The sequence below is a fragment of the Amblyraja radiata genome, chromosome 23 (genome assembly GCF_010909765.2).
Source record: "Amblyraja radiata isolate CabotCenter1 chromosome 23, sAmbRad1.1.pri, whole genome shotgun sequence".
Taxonomy (NCBI): Eukaryota; Metazoa; Chordata; class Chondrichthyes; order Rajiformes; family Rajidae; genus Amblyraja; species Amblyraja radiata.
In genome coordinates, this window is record NC_045978.1 from 34,860,088 (window position 1) to 34,880,414 (window position 20,327).

The window sequence follows — 20,327 nt, forward strand, 5'->3', positions numbered from 1 at the left end:
TAAAAATTAAACATAAACAGCCATCACAGCGGCGTGTGAGAATCCCCAGGCACGGAACAAAAGCAGAGACCCACAGGTAATGTCTGGGCCACACACAAGCTCTTCACCGTGATGTGCACAGAGTTGCGCCAACCGCTTGTCATTCTGCAGTCCCTATCTGCCCGAACAGTCAAAGCCGTCTGCACTCGCACCAAACTCCAGGACGCTCTCATGGCGCGACGTCCCCGCAAACACCGAGACCCCCGCACTAACGGCAATCCCTCCGGGTTCCCACCAGCACAGGCAGCATCCATCTTGCTTTCGGTGACCTCACACTCCTCAATGTGATAAAAGGCGAATAACTTTTACCTTCTTTTCTCCTGCGGTCGGGGTGATCAAAACTCCCGCAGTCGGGCCGATCGAAGCTCCTGCAGTCGGTGATCGAAGCTCCCCCACAACGGGGCGATCGAGGCTCCCGCGATCGGGGCAGTTGAAGCTCCTGCGGTTGTAGTTCCCAAAGTCTATCCCTAGCAAAGGGACCGCCAGCTCCACGATGTTAGGCCGCAGTGTGGACTGAGATACATGGGAAAAAGTCACATCTCCGTCAGAATTTAAAAAAAGGTTCCCCCACCCCAGCCCCCACATAATACAAAAACTAAAGATCAAGTAAAACATACACATAAAACGGACTAAAATCAACAAAGAAGAAAGGGACAAGACTCTCACGGCGCCACCAGGTGGTCATTTTGCTGCTTCTGTACCTATTTGTCATACTTTTATGCGTCATCGGGAAATTCCTGGAAGTATCTGCAAAAGATCCGTTTCCAAGAAAATGTCCACGATAAGGTATTTTAATTTTTCCACAACCGCAGTGCTGTGCTATTTGTAAACCTATTAATAATCTCACTGAATTAAATTGAGAAAGCAACTTTGGCAAGTTTAAACAAAGGGAGTGGTGCAGAGTGGGAAAAACCAGGTTCTGTCAGTTCAGACCTTAGTAGTTTGGGGTCTAAAAATGTGCTTGTTTGGTCAAAAAGTAACTATCCCTCATCCGCCAAACTATCCCCATCCCCCCTGACCTCCCACTTTCAGATACAGAATGGTCTGTCCTCATCAGAGGCCTCAATTTGTTCCTCTCTGCCCCATCTCAGCGAGTTCACGATCTGCCTCCTCCTTCTGTCACCTCTGCCTCTGTACTGTTTTCTATGGGAAAGAGTCCTCATTACCCAGTGATGACGACAACTCTTATCCATCGGTCCCCCTCCACTTAGACTCCCCCGGACGGACTTCTGCCCTCTTTAGACTTCATTTCTAACTGCTGGTGTGACATCAGCCACCTTAACTTAACTTTCCCTTACCTACTCTAACCACACCCCCACTCAATGTACAGACCTCCGCCTGCAGCAACCCCGACATTATCATCAAACCCGTGGACAAGGGAGGTGCTGTGGTAGTCTGGCAAGCTGACCACTACCAGGCTGAGGCCAGGTACCACCTCTGACTCACCCTTGGACCATGACCCCTCAGATGAGCACCAGGCCATTATCCCACAGACCATCTCTGATTTAATTACATCCGGCTGCCTGCTCTCCACAGCCTCCAACCTTATCGTTCCCCAGCCCTGCAAGGTCTGGTTTTACCTTTTCCCCAAAATCCATAAACAGACCTGACCCAGCGGACCCATTGTTTCTGCCTGCTCCTGTCCCACCAAAACTATTTCATGTACCTTGACTCCATCCTATTCCCCCCCACCCCCCCAAGTCCAATCATTCTCAACCTGTGTCCAAGACGCATCACATTCCATTCTTCTCTTTAATGACTTCTGTTTTCCAGGTCCCTGTTCCCTCCTCTTTTTTATGGATGTCCTTCATTTTCCACCAGAGGCCTTCTGTTTCTTCCTCAACAGCAGAACCAGCTAATTTCCCTCTACAAACACTATCCTCTGCCTAACGGAGCTGGTCCTCATACTCAGCAACTCTCCCCATTCCTCCCCCACCCTAGCCCTCTTGCTAATTTCACTGTTTGTATTCCTTCGTTATCACCATCCCCAGCCTACAATGGACCATTGTGTGCTCCAACTTTCCTGTCATCGATGAAGGCTCTGTTATTCTGTACCTTCCCATACCTCTAGTTTCCCCCTCCCTGACTGAGTCGGTTGAAGGGCCTCGACCTGAAACGTCACCTATTCCTTTTCTCCAGAGTTGGTGCCAGACACACTGAGTTACTTCAGCCTTTTGTGTCTATAATTTTAGGTAGGTTGTGCTATCAAAATCAAAAATGTCAATCATAATTAATTGTATTTTGTCAGAGATCATTATTGATTTAATTGGAAATAATGGATTAACAAATTTAATCGAGGTGATTGGAATTCAATATCTGTTTGCGTGTGCTTATAATGGATATGTCTGATAGAAGTTGTCCATTGTGATTTAGATTGTCAATTTCTGCATTCCCTCATCTTAGTGTAACGTTCGACACAAAGCTGGCATATAGGAAGGAGAAAAGGAATAGGTCCCGTTTCGGGTCGAGACCCTTGTTCAGACAGAGTCAGAGGAAAGGGAAACATGAGATATAGACGGTGTTATAGAGAGGTATAGAACAAATAAAGATATGGAAAAAAGCAAAGTTGATAAAGTAAGGCTGTTGTTAATTGTGGGCTAGGTGGAAATGAGTACAGACAATTAAACTCACCAGCACAAATTTGACAACGACTAGGGTGGGGGACGGACAGAGAGAGAGGGAGGATGCAAGGGTTACTTGAAGTTCGAGAAATCAATATTCATATCGCTGGTTTGTAAGTTGCCCAAGTGAAATGAGCTCCTGTTCCTCCAATTTACGTTGGACAGTGGAGTAGGCCTAGGACACAAAGGTCAGTTTAGGAATGGGAGGGGGGGTTGTCAGAATGGGAGGGGGAACAGTTCTTTTGTACTCCAGCAGAACCTCGCTGATCTGCTCATGATTGTTTTTGTTGATTTTCTGTACTTATTTTGTTGTTTTGACTTTATGTATTCTCAGTACATGGATTCTGACTTGGTCAATTTTGGTTATATAATGTATGAATAATCTGGAGTCATATGGTTATGTTGACCCTGCTTCGTTTATACCAATCTCTAAAGCAGTAAATGGTATTCCTTCAATTGTGCTTGAAATTTGATTTCTACTCAATTTTAACCAATTTTAAATGTTTTGTTTTAGGAGTTCTATGAACATACAACCATTCTCTGGCAGGATGAAGGTGTGAAAGCATGCTATGAAAGGTCAAATGAGTATCAACTTATTGACTGTGCACATTAGTAAGTACCTTTTTAGTTTTCTTTTTAGTAAATTAAATGGCTCGGAACAACAATTTCCATTGACATATAAACTAGAGTAAGGATATTGTAGATAAGTTCCTTATCAAATTCAGCAAATCCTGTTTTATATTTTATGCAGAATTTTTGTTAATGATTGTTGACATTGATTCTAAAGGAAAACTAAAATGTGCTTTTAATGGAAGTTAATTAGTTGAAGATGCCGAGCTGTAGCGTTCTATTGCAAGATGCTAATGACAAGACACAGATATTCTTTCTACTTAAAACTGCACACAAAGTTTGAAGCATTCTAGTAACACTATCTTGCTTTTGAATGACGATTGTTTAGAATGATGATTGGGGAAAGCTTAATCCACAAACTAGTGGTTCATTCAACTTCACAAAAGTAATTTATAAAACCAACTGAGCTGTAAATTTGATTACAACATGAAAACCATCACCTACATGGCCCAGAACATAGTAAAGCTCATTGCTAGAAACCTGAAATAAAAACATAAAATGGTTGGCAGACTTGTGTCAGGTGACATCTTAAAAGGGGAGGAATTCCATTTACTTTTGTTAACTTTTCATCAGAATTCAAAGCCTGCTGCATCACGACATAGAAAGAGTTGATGTTTCTTGAAATTACAGGAACAGCATGAGGCCAAATGCATAGATGTGGGAGCAGGGAGTGAGAATTGTAATGACCAACAAACTGGATGCTCAGTCCACAACTTCATTCTTGCAGACTGCACAAAGGTGTTCTGCTAAAATCACTAAATTTGTGAGGTTTCACCAGGTTTGGAGGACACCATGTAATGAGCAACCAATCCTAAATATCCCTATACCCTAGAAGTACAAGTAAATGGCTGCTTTATCTGAAAATAATGTTTTGGAGAATGAATGAATTGGGGAGAAATATATAAAAGGATAGCAGTTGCATGGAAAAATGTAATTAGTAGGAAAGCTGTTTAATTATGGCGATGGAACGATAAGGTAAAACACTATAGAGATGACTCACTTTGAATACTGAAAGGGAAGGTATGGGTCACGTGACTGGACATGGCATCACATTGGAAGTGTCCGAAGTTCATAAACAGATGTTGGATGTGGCAAAGGTCATCAAAAGAAAACCCATCCTTGAACTTGGTGAAGAGCATGTGTGCAAGAACTGGACCAGTCATGTTAATTGAGCTGGAGCAAAAACCGCTGTAAATCAAAAGTAAAACCTGTTGTAAAGATAAATAGAATAGAAAGGTGTCCACATGGGGAAACTAGGCTGGAGCATGTGCAGTCAAAGTGTCTGTGGGGGAAAGTGGGATGGTGGTTGCTAATCTATCCCTGAAAATTGAAGATCGAGGTGGAGGATATGAAAGTTTAGTGTCGATGGGCGCATGACCTTGAGTACATTTGCTCTGCTGAAAGGTGTGTTTCTGTGTGTGGGTTCATAGAATTATACTGCATGGAAACCGGCCTTTCGGCTCAACTCATCTGTAGCTTTTTGGGCCCCTCTCAGTTATCATGGCAGCTAGTGCCATTTTCTTACCATTCTATGTGAAAAAACCTGTCCCTTGTCCCTTTTACATCTTTTCCCTACACCTTAAACTTATGCTCTCTAGTTAGCTTCCACGGGAAAAAGATTATCTATCCTATTTGTACCTCGGCGTGATATTTGACTCGGCACTGAAATTTGCCAACAAGTCAATGCCGTGGTAAAAGCTAGCTTCTTTCAGCTTCGGACGATAGCTAAAATAAAACAATTCCTCCACTTTGATGACCTCGAAAAGATCATCCACACATTTATCTCCTCCCGCCTAGATTACTGCAGCTCTCTTTACACTGGCATCAGCCAATCTTCCCTGTCCCGCCTGCAACTGGTCCAAAATGCCGCTGCGAGACTCCTGACAGGCACCCGAAAAAGGGACCACATCACCCCGATCCTGGCCTCTCTCCACTGGCTCCCTGTGCAGTTCCGTATACATTTCAAGACCCTCCTCTATGTCTACAAAGCCCTCAATGGGCTTTCCCCCTCCTACATTAAAGGTCTTCTCACCCACCACTCCACCTCCAGGTCCCTCAGATCGGCCGACATGGGGCTGCTGAACATAAGCATAAGCTTAGGAGCGACCGCGCCTTTGTGGTTGCAGCTCCTAGACTGTGGAACAGCATCCCCCTTCCCATCAGAACTGCTTTAAGTCAAGACTAAAATCTTATCTATACTCCCAAGACTTTCCTGACGTCCACTGAGCGAGGGCTATATGTATATATGTATGTAGTTTGTTTGTTTATACTATTCTTATAACAAATGTAAAGCACTTTGGCCAACAAGAGTTGTTTTTTTAAATGTGCTATATAAATAAATGTGACTTGACCTGATTAGACAATTTTATAAACCTCTATCAGGTTCTTCCCTATCCTCCTTCACTCCAGGGAAAACAGTTTCAACCTATCCAATCTCTCCTTGTTTAACAAGTCCTCCCATCTAGGCAACATTACTATGAATCTTTTCAGTACCCTCTCCAACTTAATTGCAATTTTCCTAAAGCATGGTGATAACTGAGCACAATACTCCCAACTGCGACCTAACCAATGATTCTAATGAGGGTGAGTTGAGTTCAGTTAAGGGGTATGGAGTCATGTAGAAGAGGAGAATGACCCACCACTTGGGGTAAAAACTTCTGGCCAATGAAATAGGTGGGAAGACGCCAGAGGAAGAACTCATCATTATGGATTTAATTAAGATGGTGTTGAATCAGAATTAATGTGATGTCTCTGTCAATCGGAACATTTGACAGAGATACTTTGGGATCAGAGAGAAGTCTGGAAAGGAAAGTATAAATACAGTAACATGCATTCCTCATTGTTCTTGGTCTTCAAGACTATTCTGTTGAGCAAAACTATTTCTAAAGCCACTCCTGTAGAATTTAAAGCAGCAATTATTTTCAGAATAAGTTTATCATCGGAATAACTGGAAACGTGTCTACAACAAATCTGTGCAGATATTTTTTGAAATTGCCAGTAAAAGCTGATTGACCTTCATCAACATTTCCAGTTCTTGACACAATAATGTTTGTTGTCATCTCATGGCATTGACTGGGCTCTTGTGAGTGGAATGGTTTCGAATGACCTTGAAGTGGGGATTGATTTAGGGGTGCTGCTAATGACTCCTGCTCAAGGAGCTACAGTTTGAGTGCAGATGATAATTTATTCTAGAAATACATAATCAAGAGAGGAAGAGCCTTTTACAATCCTGTGAACCAGAAAGGTTGTTAGATATACTCAGCAAATTTTTGGAGTGATCTTGTAGAATATTAGCTGAGTAATTAAGTCACTTTGGTGTTATAAGCAGAGTAACAAATTGCTGGCAAGTTCAGAAGAGGTTTGTCCAAGCGTAGGACAGACTTCTGTTAAAGTTAAGTTCGCAGAAGCATTAGAATATGCTGCCTTTGTTTCCATTTCAAACCATATAATTTGACCTTTTCAGTAACACATCTCAGAATGAAATTCCTCCGAAGGCATATTGCATTTGCCAAATGAATAATTTATATTTATAATTTATAGAGTAGCATAACAACGATTGGAATCTATTCAGATCATTAAAGTATTCATGTGTATATTTTCCAACTACAAGATTTTCAGTTTTCATTCTTGACATACTTTAATCAACATTATTTATATAGTAGACACAAAAGGCTGGGGTATTCAGCAGGACAGGCAGCATCTCTGGAGAGAAGGAATGGGTCGTGACTCTTCTTCAGACTGATTGTTCTCGACCCAAAACGTCACCCATTCCTTCTCTCCAGAGATGCTGCCTGTCCCGCTGAGTTACTCCAGCATTTTGTGTCTACCTTCGATTTAAAGCAGCACCTGCAGTTCTTGCTTACACATTATTTATATAGTCTCAGATTCTTGCATGTTTCAAAAAGGTCACCTCTCATTCTTCAACACTCCACTGAATATTACATCAGCCTGCTGCCCATTTCTTCATATGTCAATCCTTCCAGCAGTGGTCCCAATCTAGTGAACCTTGTGTGAACTTCAGAGGTCATGTGACAATGAAAGGCCAATACACCCCTGGCCTGCTAAAAACACCCCTCCCATGTCTCTAAAGCACCATGGAGTGCCTGAAACTTAAATAAAACTAATATCAAATGTAAACTGAATGGTCTCTATTAGTGCTAATTATTTGCTGTGTCATTGTATCTTTATTTTGTACTAGTAAAAAACTTTATTTTGTACTAGTAAGCCATTTCTCAATCCATGCCAATATATCATCACCAACCCCATGTGTTCTTCGGGTTGCTTTTTATCCACCTTGTTTGTTTCATCCTCGGAGAATTTTAGCAAATTTGTTTGATTTTAAATGGCTTAACACTCAAAGGATGTTTATTCAAGATTTTTGGTTCTTAAAAATGTTCTTAAAAAGCTCTTAAAAAGTGCAGGAGAAAGTGGGATAACACAGAACTAGAGTGAATGTGTGAATGATGGTTGGTGCGGACTCTGTGGGCTGAAAGGCCTGATTCCGTGCTCTATCTCTACCTAAACTAATCTTTAAAAAATGTAAACCTTTTCTAACTGCCTTGATGCCACTTCCTTTATAGGTTCTCGTATCTTTCCTGATTTTGATATCAAACTAATGGTATGGTAGTTCTGCCTTTTCTCTTTTCCTGAAATAATGATGCTTCCTAAGGCAGTAACAGTGCCAAACAGTAGGATACATGTTTTCAGGGTTTTAGAATTTATTATTCCAGTCACTTCAATTTTTCCAAAAAAATCTTAACAATGCTAATTTTTTTTTTTGAGCTTAAGTATTTTCAGGAGAAATTTTGTGGCATCTGCCATGAAGAAAGGAACGCAGGATTCGGACAGTGAGTCCCTTCAACCTGCTGAGCCATTTTCTCATCTCTTTTTGAAATGGGTGACTTATTTCTGAAACAATTCCCTAGTTCTCGAATCTCCCACAAGAGGAAACATCATTTCAGCATCCACCCTATCAATCATGCTCATAATCTTACATGATTCAATAAGTTTATTCTTCCAAGCTGCTGATGAATGAACATGTGGCCACTCTTAATGTTTCTTCATATATCATCCCTTTCATTCGGGGGAATCAATCTAGTCAACATTCCATGCACTGCTTCCAATGCAAATGTAAGACCAAAATAGTTTGATATATGCCAGATAAAATCTGACTATCACCTTACAAACTTTTAGCAAAATGCCCCATCCTTTATACTCTGCAATAAAGGCCAGTATTTCCTCGTGGATAACCTGATATTTCTCCTACATTATACTCCATCTGCTGACATATTGCCCACTCATAACCTGCAAGATACACAAAGGAAATGCTAAATACTGTAGCATATGTTAATTGTCTTGGATCTAACTAAATTAAGTTTCCTAATAACCCTCCTTGCGTTGTCATTTTTTAAAGGGTAAGTCTTCAAGGGGCATACGCTGAAGCACATAGATGGGATCTGGTCTGATCTTAATCTGCAAGACCTGGATCACCTAATTGCTTTTTCACCTGGTTTGAAATTGTTACTGCAGTTAAACTCTGTTGATGGGCTATCCAATTGTTCAGAATCCAAATGCTTTTTTATCTGGCTTGTTTGTTAGTCAGGCGTGCTGGCTTGGTATGTGGTTGAGGTTAGGAATGTAAGTAAGTTTGCCGCTAGAACTGGAGTCTAGAATGCTTGTATGTTTCAGCGTGTTTTGTCCTGACAAGTTGAAATCTAAAGTTGAAACACACCAGACTTTATTTTTGTCTACTCGCATTAAACCCTCCGGGGCTCAGTTTCCCGCTCCCTTGGGTTCACTATTATTAGATCACAATACAACCTCTAAAAGAAGAGACTCAAAAGTGGGATGCGGTATTAAAAGTCCAGAAAATCTGTTGTTCCAGCAATGCCAGAGTTTAGAGGATACCAGATTATGGAATACTTGTAGCTTTCTTGACTCAACATGAATAGATCTGATTTGCCACCAAATTAGTTTAATAATTTCAAGTAATTGTTTTACTGCAATGTTACGACCCCTAGACTTGTTACCTTGTATCATCATTCCTTTTTTGACATTTATGGGCCTATTCCACTTAGGTGACTTTTTAGGCGGCTGCAGGAGACTATGTGGTCGCCACATGTTTGCAGGTGGTTGCCGGGTAGTCGCCTTCATGTCGTGAGGAGTTCCCGCGTTCTGGGAACTAGTCGCGGCCTCATTATGGTCGCCCAGAATGAAGCCGACATGAAGAGTAGCAAGAATTCTCGTGCTGTAGGTTGGTCGCCAGGAGGTCCTAGTGGGTTGCCAGGAGGTTGAAGGTCGTCGTAGGTTCTCGTACGTTGTAGCTGGTGCTGACTGGTGAATTTCATTGGCTCATTGGGGAAAAAAACGTAAGCAGTAGTTTTCAGAACCAAGGATAACTGACGGTAATGTTAATGTCCGCCGAGCTTCACAGCCGTGTATCTCTGGCTTCTTAAAAGTTGTCTCCACTCCTTCTCCCCCCCCCCCCCCCCCCCCCCTCTTTTAAAGGACTTGCATGATCCTTCCAGTACACTGTGCTTTTACTGTCTTCATTACAGTGCCAACCTTCCTGTTCATCGCGGTGTGTGTCTGTGTCACATTGGCTTTGCACCGTGTGAGTTTCACTCAGACAGCGCTCCCCCCGCTTGCCCAGTCCAGTTTCTGTTCTGCATAACGGGCTGGTGAAGGAAGCGATGTATGTGGGGGTGGGGGTGGGGGTTCGGGTTCATGTTCGTTCCACTATGACAGTCGCCGTTCCAGTAGCCAGTTTTTCAGGCGACTGAAAAGTCACCTAAGTGAGACAGGCTCATTAGTCTCCTACCTTCCACTCAATCATCACCCTTGCGCTTTTGTTTGTTATCCTCTCATCTCATTCTCTGTATCTTGAAACTGGTTTATCAACTAATCCAGAGTAGAATTAAAAAAAAAAATAATTGACCTGAAATATTTTAGTTTTTCGGTCTATTTCTGTCTCCACATATGCTGAATATCTTGCTGAACATTTTCAGCATTTTCTGTTTGTTTTTAACTGTTGGAATTTGATTTTCTTATACAAGTTCAGTTATTTGTGTCTACTTTCAGAGTTAAATTAAATTCAAATTGGTGAATATGTAGAGGGGGTGTCATGTGATTTAATCATACTCAAATATAGTGTCTGTTATGACCATGCATTGGAAATGGTGACTGCTGTTAATGATCTAATGTTTTCATTAATTCTCTCTTAGCATTCCTGATTGAATGTTGTTCCATAATTTAGGATTTTTACTTTAAGATTAACAAATCGTAAACATTTTTCTAAGTATAATGGAAAAATTAGTTTTTAATTTTCTCCACATATGAAATTGAATCTGATCATCTTTAAAGAACCCGTTACTTTGTTTGAGACATTCAAAAGGCTAAATGAATAATGGTGCAGGAAACAAATGTAATCTCTTGCTGCAAATGAAAAGGTTGTGCTGTAAACCTATGTATAGCATTTAGTAACATTTCTTTTGATATGAACTATTATCTAAGAAATCTACTAAATATTTGTAATATTTAATGAAGGATAGCATTGGGAATTAAGTTTGTCCTCCCGTATGTTTTGACATTTATGAAAGAGATAGAAGTGGCTATAGTGTGAAAATATATTTCTGATAATCACCACGAGGCTGAATAGGTTACCTTTTGGGTTGCAATACTTAAATCCCTCATGTTCAACCTGTGCATGTGTGTCTGGAGCCGGTCGGCTTCAAAACTCTCCTCCAACAGGGTTCATGGGATCAGATAAAGAAAGCTGAATGTGGTTTCTGGAGTTCATTCTTCTCAGTGCAGGGCACAGCTCAATAATATAGTTGTTTCAACCATCTTTACCTGCAGTGTCACTTTTACAATACAAGGTCGAACATTATAAAGACTTTACCGAAATCAATCAAGACCATGTCAGTCAGCATTTGGACATGGACTGAGATGTGAAAAATAATATTGACTTGCTTGGTATTAGTGAGCATTTCCAGCAAGAGAGTCTGACTACCAGCCCATAACATTTAATTACATGACCACTGGAGTCCTCTAAATATTCTGGAGATTACCTTTTGAACAGAAACTGGACCAATCATACCGATTATGGTTTCAAGACTAGTCAAGAGGCTGATTACCCTACCTCCTGACTGCTCAAAGCTTTTCTGTTATCTCCCAAACCAAGTTGCGAGTGTTCAGGATTATTCTGTATTTGCTGGATAAATGAAGTTCCAACAACACTAAAGTCATAGTTGTACAGCATAGAAACAGGTCCTTGAGGTCAGCCAACTCGTTCATGCCGACTAAAAAAGATGTCTTCCTGGGAGCTGATGCTATTTGCCTACATTTGGCCTATATCCCTCAAAACCTTTCCAATCCTGTCTTTACAAATGTCTTTTAAACATTGTAATTGTACCCACCTCTACCACTTTCTCTGGCAGTTCCTTCCATATACCCAGAAGGTGTGGAAAAAGTTGCCTCCCAGGTCCTCTTTAAATCTTTCACCTCTCACCTTAAACGTATGCTTTCTGGTTTCAGACTCCCCAAACCTGGGAAAAGACAGTGACAATCCATTTTACCTCAGCCTCTCATAATTATGTAAATCTCTACAAGGCCACTTCTCAGATTCCTTTGCCAATCCAAGTTTGAGGCAAGGTACCCATATGCATGGTACCCTTTCTGTTTTCTAAAGCGTTGAATTCTTCCAGCATTGGATCAGTGGCTGCATTTGTAAAATGCTGAGTATTTGCTCGTCAAGCCTTCTCAAAGCATCTTCTGAACTTGTGCTCTCTGCAATTAAAAAGGGCAAGAGTAGTAGATTTGTGGGACAGGTTGTCCTCATCAAACACTATCTTGACTTGGAAATACATTTATCATTTATCATCATTGAGACTTGGTTCTGAAACTCAACATTCTGTGTTGATTGTATGATGGAATGGAAAGATGTCAACTTAATGTCATAAATTTGGTGCATTTGGAACTTCATTATGTTTCAAGATGTTCAAACTTTCCTAGATGTGTGCTTTTCGGAAAAAAAAGATTTTCATTAAACATCTCTGATTCTTGTCTACTGAATTAAGATTAAGTACACAAATTGCATCCCTCCTGCCATTACTAATATGAACTGAGGTTGAAAGCATTGATATTCCATTATATGGTATATATCCTCAGTTATGTCCAATATGGTGGAATTACTTTATGTATCTCATAGATACTGTTTTGAGGGATCTTGCATTGATTAGCACTCGTAATTTTAAAACAGAAATTTACTATTAATGTGCTGACAGGCTAAAGTGTGCATCTTTGTTCTCCACATCCTCAAATGTCCAATTGGTGTCCTTAATCAGGGACTATCCCATTGTTCTTAAAATTAAATAAGACTGCTGGTGTGGTTTCCATAGAGAAAAATGAATTAAATTGTATAATGCAATCCACAAAAGCTGGGGAGATATGCTTATCATCCAGTGCAACAGTGAAGCAATATGACTTAGTGATTAAAGTTGACTATAAATTTGTCTCTGTATCAAAACTGGCCAGTTTTGAAGTAGTTCATTCATCTTTAATATAGATGCAGCTTTCTTTACTAACAAGCAAGACTTGAACATGTTGTTCAGCTCTGTTTTACTAATCCATTAACAGATTGCTTCATCAAAAGCCTATTATCAACACAACCTGGGCATTGCCAACTCAACACTATTCCCTTTGTTCTAGCCATCCCCTATTCTCTTTGTTCTATCCATCCCCACCCCACCCTCCAACTTTAATCTGACTTGTTTTATTCTGAAGAAGGGTCTCGACCCAAAACGTCATCCATTCCTTCTCTCCAGAGATGCTTCCTGACCAGCTGAGTTACTCCAGCATTTTGTGTCTTCCTTTATTTTTTTTCTCGCTTCTGATTTTGCTGAAGGATCCTTGATCTGAAACATTACCTGTTTCTCTTTTTACAGATGCTACCTTACCTGCTGTATGTTTCCTTCACTTCCTGCATTCATTTCCGATTTCAAGCATTTGTGGATATTTGTCTTCCTCATGATCATTTAAAATTAAATATTGAGTAAAATCATTTTTTTTTAACTTCTAGTATGCAACGAAGCAGTGGGAAATCTCAATATTTTGTTTATTCAGATTATTGAATATTTTAATTTGATGCTTTTAAGTTATCACTGTCCTAATTAAACGGGGTTCTCAAAATATGTGCCTATCGAATGTAAGTGGTGGTGGATATTGAAAGTTGTTATAAGACATGCATTTCAATGTCAAGTTTGCAACATTTCATTGGTTTTCTGCATATTTTTTATAATTGCATATTATTTTCTTGGTTTAATGCTATTGGCAAAATTAATAGTTTTGCCCACACATTAGTTATTTTATGTTGTCCCGAACAAACAGCATTTATTTCATTTAAGTTGGCTTCACAGAAATGTTAGTGACATCATAGAAGGCAGAATTTTACGATTTCAGGGCAGAGTATCTTATTGTGCAAGTGGGAGCTTATATCCAAATGTTTTTTGCTTAATGCATGTTAATTTCTTCAAGAGCCTGGAAGTGTCACTCCCACTTTAGGTAACTCCAAACCCCACCTTCTTCCCTCCCCTTCTACCGACATTCCTTCCTCCAGCTTCACAATTTGTAACAATCACAACACCGACCATCACTCATCACCACAACACCACTGGTTGCACCAACATCGAGCAAACATGTGAAGCGGTGGAACTTTCGCAAGGCCGACTGGGACAAGTTCCAACAACTTACCAACGCAGTCGCCTCGGGCCTTCCTCCACCAGACAGTACCAACCTGGACTCTTCCTACCAAGTCTACTGCAATATGCTTATCAGTGCAGGCAGGAAAACCACCCCCCGTGGCTACCAGTGGAATTGCATTCCATGTTGGGATGATGAGTGTCAACAGCTATACGAAGATCATACTGGCACCAAAGAGGATTCTGAAACCACTGCCACTACATTGCTCACACGCTTGGATGAGAAACGACAAGAACGCTGGATTGAGATGGTTGAATCGATCGACTTCACCCACTCAGGCCGTAAAGCATGGCGCAGTCAACCACCTGTCCGGCAGACCTACATCCAAACCCAGCAAATGCCCAGTGACCGCCAATGCAATCGCACAGTCAAGAATGGTCGATTCACAAAGTCTGACCAGTGCGCAAAGAGGTGTCCGAGTCATGGAAAACTGACAGTGGATACGAACCTAACAATGGCTTTCACCTCCGAGGAAATGGCCACAGCACTCAAGATGTTGAAAGCAGGAAAGGCCCCTGGATCTGACAGCATATACCCGGACTTTCTACTACATTCTGGAGACGCTGCTACCAACTGGATCCGACAGTACCTGTCGACCTCCATGGAGAAATGCAAAATCCCAAAGATATGGCGTTGTGCAACAGTCATCGCTCTCCCGAAGCCGAACAAGCCAAAGGATGATCCTAAAAGCTACTGGCCCATCTCGCTCCTCTGCATCCCAAACAAACACCTTGAGAGGCTGATCAATGGGCGTATCAACCCCACCATAGACCCTCAACTACCCCACAGGCAGGCTGGTTTCCGCCAAGGTCGATCTACTGCGGACCAGGTAAACCTCCTCACCCAAGACATCGAGGACTGCTTTGAGGCAAATGAGAAGGCAGAAGCTGTTCTTATAGATATGACAGCTGCCTGTGATAACGTGTGGCACCGTGGACTAACTGCTAACCTACTTCGGGTGCTGCCAAACAGGCGCATGGTACGCTACATCATGGAGCTGATATCAAACCGCAGCTTTGTGCTTAAGACCAGTGATGGACAGCAGAGTAGGGTACATAGACTGAAGAAAGGCGTCTTGGTTCCGCTGCTTTTCAACGTGTACATCCATGACCTCCCAGAGACCATCACTGGAAAATATGGTGTGCTGATGATCTAGCCATCCTGATGAGACACAAAGAGTGGAAGACAATCGAAAGCTCCTTGAGTCAAGACATGGGGACTTTGGCAGTGTCTAAAGCTGAGTGAAGGCAAAACAGTGTCAACAGAATTTCATCTAAACAACAAGGAAGCTAGCGATAGCTAGCTGTCTTCGTTGACCACAGGCACTTGGATTTCCAACAAACACCCACTTACCTCGAAGTAAAGCTGGACAGGTCGTTTACATTCCGTCAACACCTGGCTGGTCATCACGAAAAGGTCATGGAACGTAGCGGCCTCATCCGACTCCTAGCAGGGACAAGTTGGGGAGCCAGTCCATCAACTCTTGGCACCTCTGCCTTAGCTCTTGTGTATGCTCCAGCTGAGTACTGCGCACCCGTATGGTGTAGAAGTAGACAGAATAGCCTGGTAGACACAAGTCTGAACAGCACCTTGCGAATCATCACCGGGTGCCTTCAATCTACTCCAGTCGAGCAGCTCCCTGTACTTGCAGGCTTTCCGCCTGCGGGGATCCGAAGGCAAGCAGCAACTCTGGCACTATCTCGTCGTGCCATGAACCCAGATCACCTCCTCCATCAGGCTATCAGCAGAGAGCAGAGGCCACCCCGACACCCCTTTGCTCCACATGGAAAACAACTCCTAGCTTCCATCCAGCCAACGAAGACAAAAGCACACTGGATAGCCACCAAGTGATCACAGTAGTGGAAGGCAACCTCATCTCCATTACACAGCTACATCTCTTCACCAGATGAAAGCTGTCCTGAGTCTGACCTCCCCAGAAGAGCATGGGTGAAGCTCAACAGACTTCGTACTGGAGTTGGGCGTTTCAATGCAGCATGTGGAGATGGGGGCTCCTCCAGAGGCCAGGCTGCGAATGCGGAGCAGAACAACAGACAGCCAACCATGTCATCTCTGGGTGCCCGCTCTACCACCCACCAAATGGAGCTCAGGGCCTGGCAGACATTGACGCAGAGACAATAATCTGGCTGCTCAACACCCGGCTTGAGATCTAACTATTCCTTTGGTTTATGTCTCATTCGCACGAAGAAGAAGAAGAAGAAGAAGAAGAAGACAATTTGTAATCCTTCAATCATTTTGTCTCGCTTTGCACATACTGTATTTTCATTTCTTCCCTTTGTCCAACCATCTGCCTATAAATCCCCCCCCCCCCCCCCCCCTCATCTGTACCTTCCTATTATTTTCCAGGCTTTGTCTTTGCCCTCCTCTCTTCCAGCATTCTTCCCTCCTTTCACCCACCAAAATGAGAAGAAAGGTCCCAAACCGAAACCATTTATCCATTCTCTCCAGAGATGCTGCCTACCCACTCGGTTACTCCAGTAGGTTGTGTTTTTTTTTTCAGTGTCACTTTAAAGAGGTACAGAGAAATAATGTGATAATGGGACTGATGTGGTTGTACCCAGATTGACAACTCACCATGCCATTATAAGAATAATTCAGAAGCCGGTTAAGCCATCAGTAGATGTTTTGTAAGTAAATAAAGCATTCAGTCACCTTAAACAATCGTCAATACATTCTGTTTACGATGCCATATATACTAATTTCAGACTGAAGAAGGGTTTTGGCCCGAAACGTTGCCTATTTCCTTCGCTCCATACATGCTGCTGCACCCGCTGAGTTTCTCCAGCATTTTTGTGTACCTTCGATTTTCCAGCATCTGCAGTTCCTTCTTAAACAATATACTAACTCGGGATCTTTCTCAACTTCTTAGCAGCCCTTTTGTTATCTTGTAGCCCAAGTGAAATGAATGTAAGTTTCCCATATTTAGAATGACGAGTGAATCTAGTAAGCTGGCATGCAGGACAGTGTATTTTCTCAAATGTTGCAACTCTAAATGTGTGAACTGTGGACTTTACCTTTCTTTCAAAAACCCTGGAGCGTATCGTTGCGTCACAACTTCATTCCCACCTCCTTGCGTATAACCTATTCAAACCCCTCCAATCTGGCTTTCGCCCCCTCCATAGCACAGAAACTGCTCTCCTCAAAGTCCTCAACGACCTCCTCACCTTTGCTGACACTGCTTCCCTCAAATCCTCATCCTCCTCGACCTGAGTGCAGCCTTCGATACAGTGAACCATAACATCCTGCTTACCAGACTTGGGGACCTTGGCATTGAAGGTTCTGCACTCAGCTGGCTCTGTTCCTACCTTTCCAACAGATCCCACTTCATCTCTCTCCATAACCACACCTCTGCTACAGCCACAGTCACTCAAGGCGTTCCCCAAGGCTCCATACTCGGCCCCCTCCTCTTCATCATCTACATCCTCCCCCTTGGTCAGATACTCCGCCACTTCAACCTGGACTTCCACTGTTACGCTGATGACACCCAGATCTACCTCGGCACCAAATTCCCCCCCCCCCCCCCCCCCCCCCCCCCTCTCCCATATCAACTCCTGTTTGTCAGCTATAAAAACCTGGATGCAACATAACTTCCTCAAATTCAACAGCGATAAAACAGAATTCCTCCTCATAGGCTCCAAATCCACACTCAGCAAAATCAATAACCCCACTCTCACCATCGACGGCACCACTGTCTCCCCATCTCCCCAGGCCCGCAACCTTGGCGTGATCTTTGATTCCACCCTCTCCCTTGAGCCTCACATCCGCCATGTCATTAAAACCTCCTCCTTTCACCTCCGCAACATCGCCAAAATCGGACCCTCTCTCACACCTCCCGCTGCTGAAAGACTCATCCATGCCTTTATCTCCTCCCGACTGGACTACTGCAACTCACTTCTCCTTGGCATCAGCTCCACCTACATCAACCGACTCCAACTGGTCCAGAACGCAGCCGCCCGACTCATCACCCACACCAAATCCTGGCATCACATCACTCCAGTCCTCAAACAACTTCACTGGCTTCCCATCTCCCACCGGAGCACCTACAAAATCCTGGTCCTCACCTAAAAAGCCCTCCACCATCTGGCCCCCCCCATATCTCACTGACCTCCTCTCCCCCTACCAACCCTCACGGTCCCTCAGATCCACATCAGCCGGTCTCCTCGCCATCCACAAATCCAACCTCTGCAGTTTTGGGGCAGAGCCTTCTCCAGGGCAGCTCCCAGGCTCTGGAACTCCCTCCCCCAACTGATCCGCAATCCCGTGTCCCTCACCATCTTCCAGTCCCGCCTCAAGACCCATCTCTTCACCTCTGCCTATCCTTAGCCCCACGTCCCCCTCCTTTTTCCATCTGTGCTTGAATTGCCTCATATTGTGTTTTTAATTGAATTCTGTCTTTAATTTGTGTACTAGTCATGTCTCTACTATTTATTTCATTCCGCTTACATGTTTTTCCTCTACTTGCTAAATTTTTGTAAGGTGTCCTTGAGACTCTTGAAAGGCGGCCATAAATAAAATTTATTATTATTATTATTATTACCGAGAGAAGTTTTGCAATGCCAATGGGGTGAAAACTATGAAGGCACAAGTAATTGCAGATATTGGAATCTTGGGCAAAACACAAAGTTATGGAGGACCTTAGCAGGTCAGGCAACTTCTGGGAAGGGAATGGTAAATCTGAAGAAAAGTCCTAACCCGAAACATCGTCTGTCATTCTTTGCGCGGATGCTGCCTGACCCACTAAGTTCCTCCAACATATTTTGCAAGGTGAAAACTGTTGAGAGTAAATGAAAAGCTTGGTCCAAATGGGCTCAAAGTGCCATTTGTGTTTACAATTGAAAATCTTCATGCAACAATAACACAGCAAGTAGTTAATACTACAGGTGCACAAGCTTTTATCCGGAGTTCCGGAAACCGAAAAGCTCCGAAAACCGGACATTTTTTCCAGGATGTCGTCTGCACACCAAAGCTCGCGTTTGGCGCCAAACTTGACCCGAAATGACCCACGGTCAACCCAGGTCTGTACTACTGTAGCGGCTGCCTCCTCCCCGGAGACCGGGGAGACACTTAAACATCTGTAAATCATTGCTTAAATGTTAGTCAGTTAGTTTGGAGGGCTTTTATGTGAGGGGGGGGGGGGGGGGTGAAGGGGGAAACTTTAATTCTTAGTCCCCTACCTGGTCGGAGAGGCGGGGAGCGGGCAATGCCTTACCGGGTCGCCGTGCAGTAAGCTCCTGAGCGCTGTGGCCGCCGTCTCCCAACATCGCGGAGCTGGGGCTGCGGGCGTCCGGCCGCGGGCGGCGCCGGTTGTAGCTCCGACCCCGGCAACTTTACCCCTGGCTGCGCGGCGCTCCAAATCCAGCGCGGCCCGCGGCCGGACGCCCGCAGCCCCAGCTCCGCGATGTTGTGTGTCGGCGGGCACAGCGCTCCGGAGCTTACCGCACGGCGACCCGGCAAGGCATTGCCCGCTCCCCGCTGGTATCCCAGCGCTGCGACGCCGCCGACTCCCAACATCGCGGAGCTGGGGCTGCGGGCGTCCGGCCGCGGGCGGCGCTGGATTTGGAGCGCCGCGCAGCCAGGGGTAGAGTTGCCGAGGTCGGAGCTCTAACCGGCGCCGGACGCCCGCAGCCCCCAGCTCCGCGATGTTGTGAGTCGGCGGCCACAGCGCTCCGAGCTTACTGCACGGCGACCCGGTAAGGCATTGCCCGCTCCCCGCCTCTCCGACCAGGTAGGGGACTAAGAATTAGTTTCCCCCTTCACCCCCCCACCACATAAAATCCCTCCAAACTAACTGACTAACATTTAAGCAATGATTTACAATGATTCCCCGGTCTCCGGGGAGGAGGCAGCCGCTCCAGACTTTTCAAGCCGCCCGCGCTACCTACCTAATCTACGCTAAAAATCTTCCATTCGGAAATCCGAAAAATTCCGAAATCCGAGAAGTGTCTGGTCCCAAGGCTTTCGGATAAAAGGTTGTGCACCTGTATATAATTTGATAGTTGGTACGATAAAGGACATTAGTTTATAAATATTGATCCTTTGTGAGTTGTCTGCTATTTTCCTTAAAGACACAGTAGATTCTTACAAACTGAATTACAATACTTTGCACGATGAACAGGGTTTATTTGGTATTGTGCAGTTTCATTTTTCCAATGAAAATAATATTTTTCCGTTTATGTTATTAGACTTGAACATCTTCTGTTTTCAATAAAACCAAATAGTTTTACTTCACTGTTCTTATAATAAAGTGAAAAATGTGTGTGA

At 43.5% G+C, this 20,327-nt stretch overlaps 1 protein-coding gene across 4 annotated transcripts in view; it reads left to right on the forward strand.

Moving 5' to 3' along the window:
• gnas (GNAS complex locus) overlaps positions 1–20,327 on the forward strand; it is a 292,173-nt gene that overhangs the window by 212,565 nt on the left and 59,281 nt on the right. For all 4 annotated transcript variants that reach the window (XM_033042023.1, XM_033042024.1, XM_033042026.1 and 1 more), the window contains exon 5: positions 3,175–3,272. In XM_033042023.1, coding sequence (XP_032897914.1) covers positions 3,175–3,272 — 98 coding nt within the window. The remainder of the gene's footprint in view (positions 1–3,174; positions 3,273–20,327) is intronic.